General features: G+C 34.6%; 1 protein-coding gene across 1 annotated transcript in view; it reads right to left on the bottom strand.

Moving 5' to 3' along the window:
• TMPRSS15 (transmembrane serine protease 15) overlaps positions 1-19,672 on the bottom strand; it is a 119,398-nt gene that overhangs the window by 90,585 nt on the left and 9,141 nt on the right. The window contains exons 4-6 of the mRNA XM_044254991.1: positions 17,012-17,163; positions 12,560-12,595; positions 5,560-5,691 (exon numbers count right to left, since the gene is read on the bottom strand). Coding sequence (XP_044110926.1) covers positions 5,560-5,691; positions 12,560-12,595; positions 17,012-17,163 — 320 coding nt within the window. The remainder of the gene's footprint in view (positions 1-5,559; positions 5,692-12,559; positions 12,596-17,011; positions 17,164-19,672) is intronic.

The following is a 19,672-nucleotide window of genomic DNA, read 5'->3' as shown; positions in this document are numbered from 1 at the left end:
ACAGTTACTCGATTCTGTTGACACCATATTCTAAAATAACTACTCCTAGAGTGTGTCCTTTTTCCTCTTGGCAGGTTGGTAATTCCTCATAGGCCAGAAACATTGATGGAGGGTAGGGAGATTAAAGAAATTTATGAAAATTAAACTGGTGCTCTTGGAATCTGAGGGCTAGAATAAATTAATCCAAAATGGATGGATGGAAAATCCCATGTAACAGTATACAATATTCCTATCAAGTTATAAAATGCAAGCTATTATATGACATCAAATGTTTTATATGGACAAAAGAAAAAAACTGAAAAGTGAACAGTTTTTGGTTGGCTTTTTGCTAGTTCCGGTATTTTTAAAAAAGCATAAAAATTCACTTTGTGATTATAAGACTGTAAGATTATAAATTGTAAGATATAAAGTCCATTTAATGGCCTAAGAATTCATTGCATTGGATTATGACTCGGTAGCCTGACTCCCAACAAAAGACAAAAAGCAAAACAACAAATAAACAACAACAAAAACTGAGAACAGAAAAGATACTCTCAGATAAAAGGATTAAGCACTGAAAAATCCATGACATATTTGGTTGAGGCGGCAGAGAATATCCAAGCTTGTTGAGAGAACTGAATCTCCTTATGTGTGATACTTCCCTGAGCTGAAGAGGACAGTTAAGGAGAATTGGTACAATTCTAAGATAAACAGTAAAACATGTGATTTTTAATGCAAATTAAATTTAATTAAGTTTTTTCTAGTTGTTAAGTTATTTAAGTAATTTTCTAGTTGTAAAGGGAAATTAAGTAATTTTCTAGTTGTAAAAGGAAATCTTTTTCAAAGTCAATTCGCTGCCCACCACAGACCATGCTGAGAAGATGGGACAGTCAGTCCTTCCCCGTCAATGACTGTGGCGTCTGCTTATATTTTAGGTGATATGTGAAGACTTTTAACCTGTTTGCCAGAAAAAAATATATATATGGACTTCAAGATTACAGGCAGTTCAAGAAAATCCACTGCTTTTGTAAATAGTTTGTATATAATAAAGTAGAGCAATCAATCCACCAGGTATATTTGAATATAACTGCTAGCACTGATGGGGTATTTACTGTGTGCCAGCTCCTGTTCTGAAGTTATTACAGATTTATTAGTGTAATGTTCACAACCATCTGATAAAATTACAGGTGGCAAATGTGAGACACAGAGGGGTTAGGTAACCAGCAAACATTCTCCCAGCTTGTTAGTGACAATTTAAAACCAGGCAGTCTTACTGCTGAGCATAGAAAGCTATCCTCCCTTATACCTCGATATACAGAGCTATCATGATGTTATCATCTCCTCTTTGAACTGAAAAGTGAGGGAGGGAGGAGGGTATGTGTGTGCAGAATTGTAAATTAAAGAAGGAACAGGAAATTTTAAAGAATTCCATCATTTTCATTGTACTTGCAATAACATGCTACAACAAATAGGAGGAAGCAAAAAAGAGTGAAAAGGGCACAAAACAGGACTGGTTTAAGAATTTATAAAACCAATTTGCAAATCTGATAACATTTCAGTGATTCCTCCCTTCTCCACACCCATTCACTGCATCTTTGGGGGGGAATTATCAACAGGTCTGTGTCATACAACAAGATTCATAGTTTTCCAAAAACGTGAGTTGTGTCCCCAGTGGCAGGATTGTTGTAGGTTTGCTATACCCTTTTTCAGACCCTTTGGGGCACATCACTAGACTGCACTTTTAAACATGGAGCCATGTGTGGTGCCTGGGTGGCTCAGTTCGTTAAGCAACTGCTTTCAGCTCAGGTCATGATCTTCGAGTCCCAGGATCAAGTCTCACATCAGTCCCTGCTCAGCAGGGAGTTTGCTTCTCCCCTGACCTCTCTTCTCTCATGCTCTCTCATTTTCACTCTCTCTCTCTCTCTCAAATAAATAAATAAAATCTTAGGGGAAAAAAAATGGAGCCATGTGACTGATCCTGGCCATTAAACTATTGTGGAGGTAATTGTATTTATTTCCAAATTTGATTTCTAAAAAGGCCTTCTAGGACATTCTTCCTTTGTCTGTCAGTGGGTTGCAAAGGATCCAGGGCATCCCAGATACCTACACAGAGTACAACCCCTTGCCCTCTAACTTGGACCATGACATGATAAGCAAACTGTTTTTGTCTTAAATTGCTAAGATTGTTTATCATAGTATTTAGCCTATCCTAAAAAATATGATCAATTTTTCCAGTTGTCTATGAAGTTGCTGAGTTTTGGTGGGAATGGATAATCTACATTTCAAGTTCTGGGGAATTCTTGTATGTGAGGATAAAAGTATTCCTAAGAAGAATATTCCTGGGGCGACTGGGTGGCTCAGTCATTAAGCATCTGTCTTTGACTGGGGTCATGGTCCCAGGGTCCTGGGATCAAGCTCCCCATTGGGCTTCCTGCTCAGCAGAGAGCCTGCTTTTCTGTCTTGCTCCCCTCCCCCCTTTGTGTTCCTTCTCTAGCTGTCTGTCAAATAAATAAATAAAATCTTAAAAAGAAGAAGAAGAAGAATATTCCTGAAGACATTTAAAATAAAATTATAGTAGTATTGAACTACATATAATAGCAAAGTTCAGAATGCCAAAATATTATTATTTCAAGAGATAGGCTTGTTCTAGGGGCTTTCTCATATATTCTTTCATTTAATTTCAGGATATTTCTGGAGGACTGAATTTTACACAAGACAATGAAGCGGGCTAGGCTTTTAGATAGATCCAACCCAGCCATGGATAAGTAGGATTACTGACTGTTCAGGATTATAACTTTTTAGACTGCATAGTGCTTTACAGTGCAGCATGAGAAAAAAATCCCGAGTGGGAGATAAACGAGCCTGTCAAATAATATCAGGTCTTTACTGAGCTCTCTGAAAGGCCTATAACAGGAGGGGATTCCTAAGTCATGCGTTTAAAACCTCATGAGAGCTCCCTCTGCTGGCTAAATATTTACTAGTTGTGTGCTTGCTTAGGTCCTCAAATTCTTCTCCAAGATAGATAGATAAACATGATCTACGACCATCCACCAAGGTCTATCTTGCACATATATAGAGGCATGCAAACAATCTATAGAGACAGTTGACAACTTCCAAATAGGTCTGAACATCGGTCTAAAGGCTGTGAGTCAGCATCTTTCCTTTTCATAGGTCAGCTAAAAAGTGAACTTTCCTGCTGACACCATTCTAATCAGAAGAGAAAAACAATTTAAAGAAGTCTTGGTTCAGCTATAGTCAGCTATAAGTTGTGTAAAACCTAAATAACTAAAGGCTAAAAAAGGAAGCTATGTGAGGAAGTCAACATTAATGTGACTCTATTAATAACACGAACTAGAATTAGAGCTTGCAGCTGGAGAAGAAAGAGAGAGCGTGTGTTGTGTGCGCACAGGGTCATTTCATATAGAAAGAATATTCTTAAATTAATTTTTTTGTGAGTGTAGATTAATGGACACAAGCTTTCATGTAGAAATTATGCTACTAAAAGTTCAAGTTGGTGCTGAGGTGAAGTGCACTGGGCTTTTGGGCTCACCATCCCTAATGATGAGTGATGACTTGAACTACTTACAGGCCCGAATCCTGGCTGGATAAGGACAGATTAATTGATTGATTTGTCCACATTTATTCCACAAAGGCTTTACATTTATTTTTCAAGTTAAATGCAATGCTAATTTTAAACTATAAATAATGACGAGAGCCAAGAAAAGTGAAAAATGAGAATCTAGAGACTTAAGAAAGTTAGTGACATGGAAGGTTAGTTGAGACTAAGGTTCAATTAACACAAACCTCCATGATATTGAAAAGTAAATATGCAGTTTGATTGTGTCTTTCAGGCAAATTTAAAGAATTAAATCAGTTCTAATACAGAGGCTCATGCCATGCCTCTAATACTAAGGCATCATCCATACTGACTCAGGAAAAGAGTTCATGGCCTTTATAACTTATTTTAGGACAAACGCTGTCACACTTACATGATATTTCTATGGTTCTTTTTGGAAATGCACTGCTATGACTTTACCATGAACATTATTAACTCCATGACAGTAAAGACATTTTCTGATTATTCAACTCATCTTACATATTCCTCCCCACTAAATTTTATCGATCATCGTTAAATAGGCATAAAGCTATGTGCCTAAATTTGGCATTCATTATTCTTTCTGAAATATTTAGCAAAATCACACTTATTACCTCATGATGGCACACTTGTATCATATTCTCCCTGAAAAGGTTTTGAAAACTGTCTGAAAGCCATAGCAAAAAAGAATTTTGCTTTCTTCTTCTTTGAGTAACTTAGTTATATAAAATAGATTAAAAAATATTCTATAGCCTGCACTTTCTTCCAATATGCACTGAGTGCACTTCAAAGTATGTAGTTAAACTTTGAAGGTTTGAATTTTATCAAAGAACATTTGAATTGGGATTGCTTAGTAGAAGCCTCTTTAGTCAAGTTGCCTTTTTTCTGATTTGGTCCTGGAAAACAGGCCAACTGCCTTTTAAAGTAAGTACCAAGTCGTTAGGTAACTTTTCAAGCTTTGCTGTTATTGGAGCATTCATCTTCAATTAATAGCAAGCAAGAAGAGCAAAGTGTAGCAAATTGTAACTACAACCATTATACATTTCAGGAACTATAATTGTGTTCATGATCTGTTTTGATAATGATCACAAACAGCACCAAAAATTGTTCAATTAATGCTTTCTGTTTAATTCTTTAAGAATTAATTATAAGTTAGAGTTATTCAAATAGTTCACCTTGCTTATCAATATATTTTTACAGGTGTGTGATAGTCTTTCATATATGTTACCCAGCTATAAAATGAAGTCAAAGAGTGAATACATATAAATCACTTTGAGTCATGCTTGGCATAGAGTAAGTACTACTTAAGTGTGAAATAATAATAATAACAATAGTTGATAATAAGAATAATATTAACACTTAAACAGATGGCAAAATTTGCAAATCATGAATATTTTATTCCTAAGACAGGAACTTATTCATAACTGATTTATATTATTCACAGAACTATAACTCCAGCACATTTTTTTGTCTATTTGTTATTTCTACATCAAAAGGCAAACAAAAGAAACAATCAAAATTAAGGGGTGACAATTACTGAGTGAGGGACCATTAAAATGGCCAAAAAGAGAAGGATTAATATTATGGAATAATGGTGAAAAAACATGAACGAGCATTCAAATTCATAATAGTTTGGAGTAGTTTAATAAAGGATGAAAAACAATGACATTCTCTTCCCTCACTTATGATCGACATTAATCACAGCATTCTTTCCATAGTCATCAAATAGAATTCCACATAATTAATATTTAATATTGCATAATATAGTTTAAGAAAACATTAATGTAATTATTTATTAGGTTCCATATTAAATTATAATCATGAGTATTGGAATATCTCATTCTCCAGTAGTTTCTGTTATCTCAGAGATGTGTACGTGCCTGCGTGTGTGTGTGTGTGTGTGTGTGTGTGTATGTGTGTATGTGTAGACAGGGAGGGAGGATAAAAAGGCAGTGGTGAGAGAAAATGTGGACGGCCTTACTTACCACAAGTGTTATTGTCTTCATCAGAACCATCTGGACAGTTTAATTCTCCATCACAAAATAAATCAATTGCTACACACTTTAGAGCATCAGCACAAGGACTAGAACCAGGTGGACATACTATGGAGACATTTCCTTTAAAATAAAAAAAAAAAAAGATTGATTTTATAAGTTTTTTGCATAGTAAATTTAATTTCCAAACATATATACAATGTTTGGATATTTATTATGTATTTTTCATCATTTAAATCTTTACTCATAAGCATATATTTCAGTTTCCAATGTAAACGTTTATTTCATTTAGTCATTTGTAAATGTTTAGAATATTAAATTTTAAAAAGAAGATATGTATTTCTTCATCGATGTTAAATATAAATGTTTAGCTTGTTGGTTTTAACCTTAATAAATCAATACTACTGTTTGGACATTTAGCTCCTAATGTTTACACCTCCTAGAACTATTTATATGTGTTTAGTGGGGGAATTTATTGGAAGATTTTTATATTATCTGGAGTATCTAGTAACCACTTCCTTTACTTATAAACTTATTATTTGAAAATATGGGGGCTGAAGTCAAAGTTTGCATTCTGCAGAGCAAAATTTGCCAGCAAAAGCATTTTATAACAGAATAAAACACTTAAAATTCCCACTGCCTGGCTACATTGAGCAGTGGAGAAACCCAATCGCTATTTCCACTCAATATTTCTTTGCTTCTTGGGTCAGAGATTCTTCGTGGGAAAGATGCAGACATTCCCCTGGAGAATTCTATGCCACACTCTGACCGGAATCTGATCAATTTGCTGTTCTCAGTCTGTCTTGTCACCTGCTCTTCTACATGCCTACATATAGAAATGCACCAAGAGACACATTTTACTTCTAGAAATTAACTTGGAAAATTTAACTGTGAGTCTTAAAAATGTCATATTCTGCACTGCACTGCCATCTGCTGGGTTTTAAAAATATACTTGATTCTGAAATTTCTCCTTGTGTTCCATGAAATTAATTTGGAAGATAAAAGTGCTTGTGTCAATTAATCTACCAAGGTAATACCTAATTAGGAACATTTATGGACAGGGTTGATGGGCATATATTCAACTAAATTAGATTTTTATAATTGGCTCTAATTAAAATGGATATAAACCACTGGGAAATTCATGGATCACCTAATGTCTGAAATAGGACATGATAAAGATCAGAGTCATTCCTAAAGGACAAACTACCCCTATTTTAAGATTATAAAAAAGAGTGATAAAACTGGTATTGAATAAACCTAAAGCATATTATAGCTGTTGATATAGATGAGATACTTATCGAGAGTCCTTAATCATTGAGTCCCTAATCTATTAAAGACATAGTGTTGATAGTATTCCATAAATGCTTGCTAAATAAATAACAAAAAGTATTATTCTAGAAAATCTATATCTCATTTTAACAACAGTTAATAAAATTCTACATATTCAGCATTTAAAAGAAGAGATTTGGGGTTATAGCCAGAAAGATGTATAATTTTGTCTGTCCTACCCTTTCTCACGGGAACTGTGCTTCAGGATGGTCACCCGTCTGTCCGTGGTTTACTGAACTCTGCAGATTGAACCTCCAAAGCCACACTTGCATGTGGTACCCAGTGGGATCTTTTGATCTCATTAATGACCATTCATTCACTCCACAAGTGTTTTGATCCATTTACTTGTGTCAAACACTTTTGAGGAATGGAGATAAAAGGGTGAATAACAGAGCTTCTATTTTCATGAAGCTTGGAGTTTAGTGAAAGTCTGGTTCATTAACTATTTTTTTTTAAGAGGTATAAAAAAGTACTATGGGTACACCAAGAATTAGTCAAGAAGTCTTCTTCTGAGGCCGAAATTGAAAACGTCTTCATACTATGTTTTGAAGGATGGTTAGAAATGTACCAGGAAGAGAGATGTATGCAATGCACGTGACAAGACCACACCGATGTACAGAGAACAGATGAGTATAACCTATCTGGATGGTAGGATGTTTGCAAAGACCGTGGCAGGAAGGGAGTTTGGTTTCAAGTGTAGGAGACTTTTTATTTTTTTTATTTTTGTAAAATGTGAGAAATATTTTTTCTGTAGGTGATGGCATTGAAAGTTTTTATCTGTGTGTGGTATGATCAGTCCATGTTTTGTTAACGCAACTCTGGGACCAAGCGGAGAATCATGTAGAATAAGGAGACAAGCTAAGGAGTTGTTTTTATGGTCAAAGTGAAAGTGGTAACGATTGGAACTCTGACTGGCTCTTATTAGTGGATAAGGGTTGGAACTTCACCCTAGTAGAGGAGATGGGGCGTGGACTAAATTGCTATTTTACGAGTAGAATAGATGAGTTTTAGTGACCAGATGTGTCCCTGACTAAAAGGAGTGGAAGGAGGATGCTAAGAAGGATGCTTACACTTTTGGAGTGGCTAGTTGAATTAATTCATGGTAATTAATCATGATGGTAATTGTAAGAGGAACCCCTGGTGGGATTAGAAAATGACTCTAATTGGAAGTATTTTGAAACAAAGATAGAAATATGAAGTACTTCACTTTGGGTTGTACTCTATTTTTCCAGACTCTGTTTCCTCAACAGTTTTCAGCTGCCTTAGTCCGTGAAGAAAGAGGAGTTTTTCATATTGAAACCAATATGGAAAACAAAATTATTACATTAGCACAGTACATCTGGGGATTTTATCAGATTGTGTTTTTACCTTGTCTTCTGTCTTCCTTTCATCTCATTACCTAATATAGGATGACAATTTCCAACAAAACCATTCATTGAAACATTACTTGTTACAGAAACTAGTCAGATGCTGCTTTTTAACAATGGCCTTCCATTCTTAAAGCTAGAGTTCTTCAACTTGTATATTATTTTCTTTGCCATTTCATTCCTTAATTCTTGCTCTGGTATTTCTCCTTCACTAAGAAGTCTGTACTGTACTTCTCAATAGAGAATTCCTAGGAAAGGTGTTAAGTAATTGTATTTAAAGAAATGCACACAGACAACATAATAATTGATTTTGTTTATCAGAAGCTGAACAAATTGCCTGAATATTAATTACATTATCTTGAGTGGTGGGGAAAAGTTGTGCATGTATTTTTCTATCTATCCAGTATTTTATCTTTGGGAAATTAATTCTTTGGCATTTTGTGAAAACTACTATTATTTGGGATTCTGCAAATGCAAGGTTTTAATTGTCCAATTTTATTTGTACCATAAATGATTCAGTATAAACTCAAGGTGATTGCTCCAGAATGACCCAAAATCACAACAATTTTCAGTGATTTGCAGAGAGGAAGCACCTGTGTTTGCTTTGTGCAGGCCCTGTGCACTGCATTGGAGAGGATGAAAAGAGAGAAATCCATCTTTTTTTTTTTTTTCCCTTCCAGACCAATTATGAAGAGCATTACCTACAAGATAATAATTTGCAAATCATGTTTTAGAAATCTTACATTTTTATTTTTCCTATTACTCAAATGGGAAATAGAATGCTGGGTGGACAAAACTGTTTGAGATAACATTCAGCCACAAATCCTTCTGACGCTTAGCAGTGAGCATGGAGTCTCAACCCATGAATACCAGCCTTTAGAGATGAAGTTAATTTCTCTACACTATATTGAAAAAATAAATATCGCCTTACAGAAATTCTTAACAACTTTGATATAACTAATTTCATCTTTTTTTTTTAGTTGGCTGGCCAATCCAAATGCAATTACAGTGGAAAGATACTTGAACAGTTCAGAAGCCACACGCATAGGGATGTTTTCAAGTAGAGGAGTGTGCTTCGCAACATACATGCTGTTCTCTCCAATGGAGAGAAAGAAAAATAAAGTTACATTTGATGTTGGATCAAGTCCTTGTATCTTAGTCCTTGGGCAATTCAGCTGAAGAGTATAATTCTACCTTAGCTTCTCTTGACCCAATTTCATGTTCTTCACTCAATCAGCCGATTCTTTTTCTTCAATCCCCAAGCCCTCCCACATAGTAATATTGGAGCAAGATTGCATTTTGTATGAAATCGAGAAAGCCCACAATAGTGAAACTTTTGTTTTTCTGCAATCACTGCCTGCATAGGAAGCAACAAAAGACTGCAACAAGCTATATTCTAGAAATCCTTCAAGCATTTGAATGATTGCCCAAAACAGCCCTTCTTGGCACTCTGTAGCAGCCAAGAAATCAATCAGCATAATTTGACCCTGGTTCCCATCTCCCTCCTCTAGTCTTCCAAACGGGCTAATAAAACTTTACAGTAATTGGTAACAAAGACAGTTGAACAATAGAACATAATCCTCATGGACTTTGTACCTGCTATCATACAAAAATTCTCTTTGGCAGAATTTATAATAGTAATAATGCCAGGTATATGATGCGTGCATTTGTTGATTTTTCTCAAACCCTGTCTTCCAGGCATATAGATGAAAATAAACTTAACATCCCTGAAAGGCATGTTCATAATAAGTTACTGCTTGGAAACTGTGGTTTTCAAGTTTAATTGCCTTGTTCCCCTCTGTAAATCTATAGTATCTCGCTGTAGGAGAGGAAAAACTGGGAAGGATGACAGGGGACTCATGGATCCAGTAAGAGGAAACACGAGATGTTGCCACTTTCTTACCTTATTATAATTCTTTGAGGTTTGATTAAGGTAATTCAATAGTCTCCAATAAAAGGAGTGTTTTTGGTCAAAGGAATGATCAGATTTAAATAAGCATTACCAAATACAATTATCTTGTTTTAACCCTAGTCTTATTTTTTAAATATTTATTTTTTAAAAATTAACATATATTATTTGCCCCAGGGGTACAGGTTTGTGAATCATCAGGCTTATACATTTCACAGCACTCACTGTAGCACATACCCTCCCCAATGTCCATAACCCAGCCAACATATCCCTCCTCCTGACCCTGCAATAACCCTCAATTTGTTTAGTGAGATTAAAGTCTCTTATGGTTTGTCTTCCTCCTGATTCAATCTTGTTTCATTTTATCCCTCCCTAGCCCCCACGACCTCTAGTCCTGCCTCTCAAATTCTTCATATCAGAGAGATCATATGATGATTGTCTTTCTCTGATTGACTTTAAATATTTCTTTAAAAAAATAAATAAATAAGCATTCAAATGCTTTTTTTTTCCCCCCTAAGTCAGAAGGGAGAAGGAAGAAGGAATCTAACTTTGTGCCAGTCACGAATTCAGACAATACTATTATCTCTCTTTTAATTCTCTCTATTATTGTCTCTCTATTATCTCTCTTTTAATTCTCATGATCATTCCCTAAGATCTATAATTTAATCTAAAGTTAAAAAAGAGGAAATAGCTTGCCAAACACCACATATAAAGTAATCGGTGGAATTAGTTAACGATTTATTTGCCTAAGCCTTTTCAATGATAGAGAACTGAATGTTCTGTTTTGGTTTTCAATTTACATATCAAATGCTTACAGTGTGAAAAGGGCTGACTCTGGACTGATCCCATCCCTGTAGCTCACACGTAGGAAAGGAGATTTTTGCATCACCTCCCATGAGAGCAAAGTATGGGTGAACTAACTCTCATGCTCTTTGACCCCCATTCAATATCTCCTTTGGCCAGGGGAAATTGGCATAAAGTTCAGCCACTTCCTTCCATTTTTGACAAGTTCGCCCTCAGGATAGTAAGGCAGGAGCACTTACTTTTTAAGTAAGTGTTTAAGAAACTAAGACTTTTTTGCTTTAATGCTGATTCCTGTCCCTCCCTGCCCCACCCACCCCCACCCACCCCCACCCCTGACCAATCATTCCTTGTATTTCTCTTAGGACACTGTATACACCTGAGATGTCTTCAGTACTGTGGTTCCTGTGAATCACTCAATGAATCAATAGACAATTGAAAATAGACACTAATTTGGATATTGGTTGCTGACTTTCAAAGTTTGAGAAAGATACTTCTCAAAATATGCTCCAATTATTTTTTTCAGCTTATTTTTAGACTGAGGGAATTAGCCGTTATCAATCCTCAAAACATTTTTTTTTTAAAGTATGTTGTAAGGTGGTTTTAAATGCTGTTAAGTAATTTTCCACATTGGAGAGGAGACTTTGGGATCAAGAACAGTTTTAATTTTTAGTATGCTGGGTTACTATATGAGTTAACACCCAAACACAACTCCAAGCAGCCTTTTCCTACCTTAACAGTCTCTGGATTTGGAGGTGTGATGGATTGGTTCATAAAGGATTTTGGTTAATGATTTACATATCCCTTTGGTTTTCAAACACCGGAATTATTAAGTCTTACAGAGAAGGGCATTTATAGTTTTGAAAATGTAAAACTTGTACACGTATAACATTTTGTATGGATTCTAATAACATAAAAATGGCAATGTTAATTTAGGAGCTGAAGATCTATACAATATTAACTTTGTGGAGTTTATCTGAAGACGTGAGGAACACACCCAGGTCATTCAACATGAAGACTAAATTAGGACCAGAAAAGGCCATTTAGTTGACAAGCAGATAGACAGAAGCACAGTAAACAACTTCTAGGAATCCAGAGAAACTGACACATCAAAGATATGTCTGGAAGTTAGCACAAAGTAGCCACTTTATGAGAACTTGTTGCTTGAGTGAATTCAAGGCTATTTTGGTGCTGGGTTAGCAAGGCATATTGAGTTGAGACAGCAAGCTTTTCTACCTTGTATACAGACAGAATAATCAAAGAAAAAAAAAACTTTCACATCTGATGAAACCTACATCTCTTCTGGCAAACATTTTGATCCTATTGGTGGCATTCTTAGCAACAGATAATAATCAGGTTTCTAACAGCAGACTGAGTGAGGTCAGCTAATCCAGGCGTTAGCCTTAAATACTGCTGCTCACTTTTGGTGAAGTCTTAGGCTTAAGCTGCAATCTTTTATGCTCCAATTTTCTTATCCATAAAATAGGAGTAATATTAACTGCTGTGTTAGCAGAGAATTCTTAAGAGCCTAAAATAAAACATAAGTGAAAACTTTTTAAAAGGTATAAATAAAATTAATACTGACCTGGAGTTGACAGAGGACTGTGAGTTGTTAGCTTGCCTGTGAAAATAAATGGAATTAAGACAATTATTACTTTTTAAAACTGATTATTAGAACTTCATTGTATATTTTCTCTATTTAATCCTTAACCTGAGAGTTTTTATAGTTACTGTGAATTATGATTATCTATTAGCTTAAGGATATGTCATTTGTATCTGGATCTAAGAATAAATCTTTTATGTTTTCATTGATTTTTAGAATTGTAGAGCAGAGGTTTTTAGATTTTAAGTCATCTTTTATTTTCTAAGTAAAGAAGATCATGTTATTCAATTATGAATAACTAAACACAAGGATTCATTAATTTCTCAGTGGTTTTGGACTTAAATGTTCTAGGTTAATCTGATGTTATTTGAAATAGAAGGTTGGGATATGCTTAGGCCATGGGCTTTGGACTCCAGGGGAATTGCTTTTAATTCCCAAGTTTGACACCTCATAACTGTGTGACTCAGGGCACATTGCTTATTACTTATTTCTTTTTAAGTGGAAAAAATATTACATCTCTACAGCATCATTCTGAGAATTAAATGAAAAAATGCTGGTAAAATGTAGTACCTGGCCCAAGTAGATACTTTAAAAAAATGTAGATCTTTCCAATACTATAAAATTGCTCATAATACTAGATAGTACCAAAATTAATATCTTTATAGTATTATAACAATCTATACCTTTAGAAAGCATTTGTGTATAACTTTGATATTTAGAATGAGTCTGAAATATTTGGAAAAATTTTATTATTTGCATTTTATGGAAAGCACATTTTTAGAGGAATAAAAAGATGTGCCCAGTGTTTCTGGTAGTTGGCAGAGCCTGGATTGATATTTAGGGCTTCTGACTTTAAATTATTTTTCTACAACATAATAATTTTACACTTGGAGATAGATTAGGATAATTTGAAAATTTTTGATAATTTCCCAAAGTAAACTCTTTTGATAGTGGTGTGATCTTGGTGAGACAAAGTGAAGTTCTAAGTTTCATGCGCAATAATAACCAATTGTAGTTAGAAAGATGGAATAATGGAATGATGGACAGAACAAAGTTAACATTAAGCTTTGGATTGTCCTTTCTCAAGAACACAGTACGTTCTGAAGTCATCATTTGATTATCTTTTAAATGTTTTTCCTTTCTTTATTCCTAGTGACCTTAGAAATATTATGGATTCATCTCCAAAGCTTCAGGATTTGAGCCACATTTTAGGATGCTCCACACTCACACACACACACATACATAGGCTTACACACACCATACACGCATACAAATGTATATAGAATTTAAAATATGAAAGGAACATTGAGATTGGAAATGCATGTCTTTGGTATGTGTAACTAGGCATTATAAAATCTGCAAGATTATGAATTACATCATTCTTAACCAAATGTAAACTTCTTATATTTTAATATGAAGAATAAATTCTCCGCTAGGGCTATTAAAAAATCCTTTTATAATATCATGCAGTTTGATTATCACCAAGTTATATTTTTTTAAATGCCAGAAGTACTGACCTGAAGTTGTTGCAGGACTTACTGTAGAGAAATTCCCCAAAGAGGCTGGAATAAAGTAAAGTTGATTTCAAGTTTGGTATTATAATATAAAAATATTATGAAACAGTGAGTGCAGTTTTAATATAATTAAAGGGCATCTGTTCTTCTAGAGTTCCCATTTTATCCTAACTCATGCTGGATGTTTCTATCATTATTTGATTGTAATACATTTGATGATTTCCAGAATCTCTATGTTCTCTCAATAAAATTTACCTATGCAAAATATTTGCTTTCTTTTGCTCATTTAAGAAAGATACCTATTCATTGTAGTTATATAGGATAATTTATATTTAAGACATGTACTATAACATTGCACACCACATCATTTTAAACTTAGAATCAATGGTTTTGCCCTAAAATATATGGAAGATATCAAAATAATATTGCACATAATAATAGCTACTGAGAACCAAGTCTTATTTAATCATGAAGTCGGCTTTTCACACAAAAGGTAAAAAATAGCTGTTTTCCTTTAAAATGTTTAATAGTTTTAAAGATATAATGACAACTATAAAAGATATAAAGGAAATCAAATCATACCTTATGAAAAGCCCTCATCTAGTCAGTTTGTTTTTATTCAAAGCTGTATTTATGATAAGTACGTGAAGAGTTATAGCCTCTTCTAGTAACTAGGTTGTTTGTTTCAGTATTTCTTAATTTCTTAATTGTCTTATTCCTACAAGATCTATAGATGCTTCATAAATAATATATAGTAGTTATTGATGAAAAATATAACAAAATAACATTTATAAGATTTTTTCATAAAGATTTTCATATTTTACTTTCTTACTCTGATTTGGCTGTCAGCTATACAAAAGTCCATGGTATTCATGAACATGTCATCCAAATTTAAATGTAATAAATTTAAAAAGCTGCACGTGACAAGTAAATATTAAATTTATATATCTAAAATTAAGCTTGGTATTATGTTTATGAATATGTCCTAACATAGTTCAATAAATTAAATGTAACTTCAATGTGTGGAACATATTCTTGAGTTGATGTTGTGATATGTTTACTGCACCCATGGTATTTATTCTAAGTTAACTCGAGGATATGCTTTTATTGAGTAAATATATATATATATATATATATTATTTTTTTTTTTTTTAAAGATTTCATTCATTTATCTGACAGACAGAGATCACAAGTAGGCAGGGAGGCAGGCAGAGAAGAGGAAGCAGGCTCCCCGCAGAGCAGAGAGCCCGATGCGGGGCTCGATCCCAGGACCCTGAGATCATGACCCGAGCCGAAGGCAGTGGCTTAACCCACTGAGCCACCCAGGAGCCCCGTATTTATATTTTTTTTAAGACCACCCCCAAAGAGCCCAACTGTAGGGAGTCATGAAAATAAGTTTCAGCATATCTGTTAATTCATTTGCCTTTAAAGACCTCTAGAAACTGATGCATATTCAACTAAAGATAGTATGAAACCAAGTTTCTGAAAGAAAATGACTATTGAGAAAGTGTGGATTCAGGCCGTTCAGAGATAGAACAAGCAAATGAATGTAATGGATAAAAGCACAGACATTGGGATTAGACTGCCTGGGTCAGAATCTTCAATCAAACTCTAATTAACTGTATGATGTAAGGCTATTTATCAACGTTACCTGTGCTTTGGTCTTCTCATCTCTAAAATGGGGGGAAGGGTGGCAGTAAAGACACCATGTAATACAATTAGCATAAAAGTTAAATGTGTCAACCTAGAGTAGTAGCTTTTAGCTCGTGTGAATCAAAGATTCCAGTCTTTACTCCAGCCGTTGTGCCAGAGGGAACCAAGTCATCACTAGAGGAGGCTCTGAAGAGCATTGGTTGCTTCTCATTACACAGGTGCAACAGGATGCAACAGGAGGCTCAAAGAAAGAGAAAACTGTGCTTGATGAACCGAAACTGTAAGGAAAAGCAACCAGAGGTCTGCAGCTTCAGATCTACTATCACAAAACCAAAAACAAATAAAAAAAATGCCACATGGTTTTTATACATTTGCTTTAAAGACAAACCTATACTGACTGATCTCATTCTGTAGTAAAATAAATAAATAAATAAATGATAATAATAAAATAAAATATTTAAAGACAAAACTGCTTAAAAGTTTGTCTTTATTCCATTTGATGTGGGTATTTATATATTGATTCATTTTCTAAAGCCCAACAATTTCTAAATTCCAAAACATACTGGACTCCAAGGTTTACAGATAAGGAATAATGGGCCTGGCAAATCAGTAGTATTGTTCTCAACCAAAATGAAGACATAATGTAAATGTTGAACTGAATTGAATGGAGGACAACTAGAATGGAAAATTTAGAACAACCCAAGCATTGATAGAAGTTATTGTTCTGCTATTATTTTTGATGCCTCTCTTTCCCTTTGATTGATTCTTATTTTAAAATTACTTATTTTAAAAATGAAGTTTTATTTTTTATTAGTAAGTATCCAGGATGAATCAAACTCGTTGACCTCTCTAGTTTTCCCTATCCTTCTTTTAAGTTCCTAATTAGAGAGTGGACTTGACATTTGACTTTGTAATTTAATAATGCCCATGACTCTATCAGAAAGTAATGAGTAGTCACTTACTGTTGGATGGTTCCTGCAAAGTCAGGGTGTACTTGACAACACCAAGAATGTGATGAGACCCACAAACATGTATGTATGCCAATATTTTCACAATCTTTTTTGATATTTTATAAACTTTTCCTGACTGATATTTTCCTTCAAATATGGTTTCTCCGTATTTCACATTTCTCATGTAAATGTGCTACCTCAGGCAATAAGACATGTTCCTAAAGTCAAGGACAATCCCACTGCTTCCCTAGTATATAGCTAGAATTTTAATTTCATAGCTTAATGATTCAAAGAAATCAAATAATGTTCACAGATACCTGTGATATCTATGCTGTTCAAATCAATATGGAAAGTGACCAGTTGGCTGGATTTATTTGCTTCAATGCCTTGAATCAGTTCTTCTTTTACATTTTCATCTGACACCCACTGGGCAAAGAAAAGGTCAAATATAACTATAACGCTGCCATTTCTGCAAAGCAAAAGATGATATAAGAGGGAAAAGTCAGCCTTCATCAAATGATTTGTGCTTAATTCGTGTAAGGTGTCTTTGAAAATCTCTATAGTTCTCACCTTATTACACCCATGTAGTAAAACTTGGTAGGTTATGTCAAATATTATCTTTATTTTATAGGTGGAAGAAAAATACATTGAAAGACTAAATGTTTCTCTAAGAACACAGACATATCCAGAATTGGGATCTTGAGTTTTCTGCATTAGAACCCTAATCCTCAGGCCATGTTATTCCCAGGGTTATCCGTGTCGAGTAAAACACAATCACATGGTATCATGATGTTTACTCTTAATTTACTGTTTTAAGGAAAGAAAAGTGCATATCTGTAATTTTTCACAGGTGATTTTTAAGTAAGGAGAAGTCTAAGAGAGTTTTACTGATTTTAGAGAAGTTTCCTATATATAAATTTATATATACATAAAGGTCTGATAGCAAGCTTAGAGCAACAAATCTATATCTATCCTTTCTTCTCTGTTCTTAATATAAAATATCAAAATATTTCAAGGGATAGAAAGAAAGAAGACACATACACTTGGGATTTGGGGTCTATTCAGTCAGTCTCATGGTCAAAAGCTGGGATTATTTTGCCTACATTATTTCTGACCAGAACATTAGAATTCAGTTATATGGCCCAAATCATATTCCTTTTTATTTGCTCCCTGTTTTGTAACATACATTTAAAAAGTTTTCTTCGTTGGGGATTTGTTTACAGTTTAAAGAAACATAAAAATGAACAAATTTTTGGCCCAAAAGGGCTACTTGAAATACTTTTGCTCTCCTAGCCACACATGTGCTTGGCTCACAGTATTCTTTTAGGGTAAAACACTTAGGAAACAAACTCTAATCCTGATCTTCATTGTACGCCCTTCAGAAAGCTGGGGGCTACTCAGAACACATTCGGATCCTAAAGAGGAAGACTAGGAACAGTGAAATTGTGGATTGTATGTTTGCTGATTCTGAAATTTGGGCAGTTACACTCATATCCTTGTGGTGTCTGTAAGTTAATGAGGTTCTTCAAGGAATTCATCAATTCTAAAAACCCTCTTTATCTATTTTTCCATACCACTACCTTGGTAGAGTGTAGAATATATGAATATATATATTTGTTTTTCGCCAGAACTATGTATAGGACCAGAACATTCCTTGAAGATCATAGTAGATTGGCATTGCCTCTAGGTGTGATAGTCCTCTTTTAAGTCTATGCTACTATCCAGGTTCATAGTTTAGCAGAAGTGATTCCTTTCTACACAGCTGGTTTTTCATTTCTGAAATCAACTGGCTTACTCTGACATAATAATTTCACATTTCACCTTTATTAAACAGATTAGGGTAAAAAGAATGTTTAACTTTGCTTAAATCATAGTAACCAAATCTTATAAATGAGAAGGTTCCTTAGTAATGGTTTAATTCAGGGTTCCCCAAACTTACCCATACATACATGGAACCACTTGCTTTGTATGTATCATTACTTTGATAATGATACATGTTGTCACACACTATTTTTTAATCTACTTTTCCACTTTCACTAATTTTTCCATGCTGGCTGATCCCTAATTTTATTTGAGAATAACCCTCTATTCTCTCAGGAAAGTGATTTCTCCAACAATTCCTTGTGTCAATGACAGTTTTATTCATGGGTATATGACTGAGACTTGAATGGAATCTGAGGCAACAATGATGAGAAACTTCAGGAAAGTTTGTCCATATCTAACTGGGGAAGGCTCGTAGTAGACTACTCTTCTTTAATGAACATTATCATATTTATATATGATTGCCGGAATTGCCATTTCCACCTTGGGACCATGAGACAAGCTATGATTGACAAGCTAAAGATGGCATAGTAAAAGAAGGAATTAAATTCTTGATTATGTGATTGTCATTGTACCATTGAATTAACCTCTGCTGAAACCTTCAGTTTTTTTGTGATGTCATATGATAAGCATTTGCTGGCTGTGGCATTTTTAGTCATGTGTTCTGTTAATTGCAGTTTTTTTTTTTTTTTCCTAAAGATTTTATTTATTTATTTGGCAGAGAGAGATCACAAGCAGGCAGAGAGGCAGGCAGAGAGAGAGGGAAGGAAGCAGGCTCCCGGCTGAGCAGAAAGCCCGATGCGGGGCTCGATTCCAGGACCCCGGGATCATGACCTGAGCCAAAGGCAGCGGCTCAACCCACTGAGCCAACCAGGCGCCCCTGTTAATTGCAGTTTTAAAAACCCTAAGTGTCATACAACTTTCAGGCTTTATTCCATATTTATTTAAAGAGAAGCTCCAGGAAAGGAAGATTACTCTATTTTTTGCACCTGATATTGGTCAACGATGTTATTTTAGCAATAAGGAGATTGAGACTCAGACTAATGTAGGTAACTTTGCTCAGAGTTATGTGCTTATTACTGTAAGTGATAGGAATGAAATACAGAGCCTCCATTTCCCCAGGTGCTTTTCTACATAGTCCCTATTTCCATACCACC

Source organism: Neovison vison, chromosome 6 (genome assembly GCF_020171115.1).
Source record: "Neovison vison isolate M4711 chromosome 6, ASM_NN_V1, whole genome shotgun sequence".
Taxonomy (NCBI): Eukaryota; Metazoa; Chordata; class Mammalia; order Carnivora; family Mustelidae; genus Neogale; species Neogale vison.
This window is presented reverse-complemented; position numbering and strand designations above follow the sequence as displayed.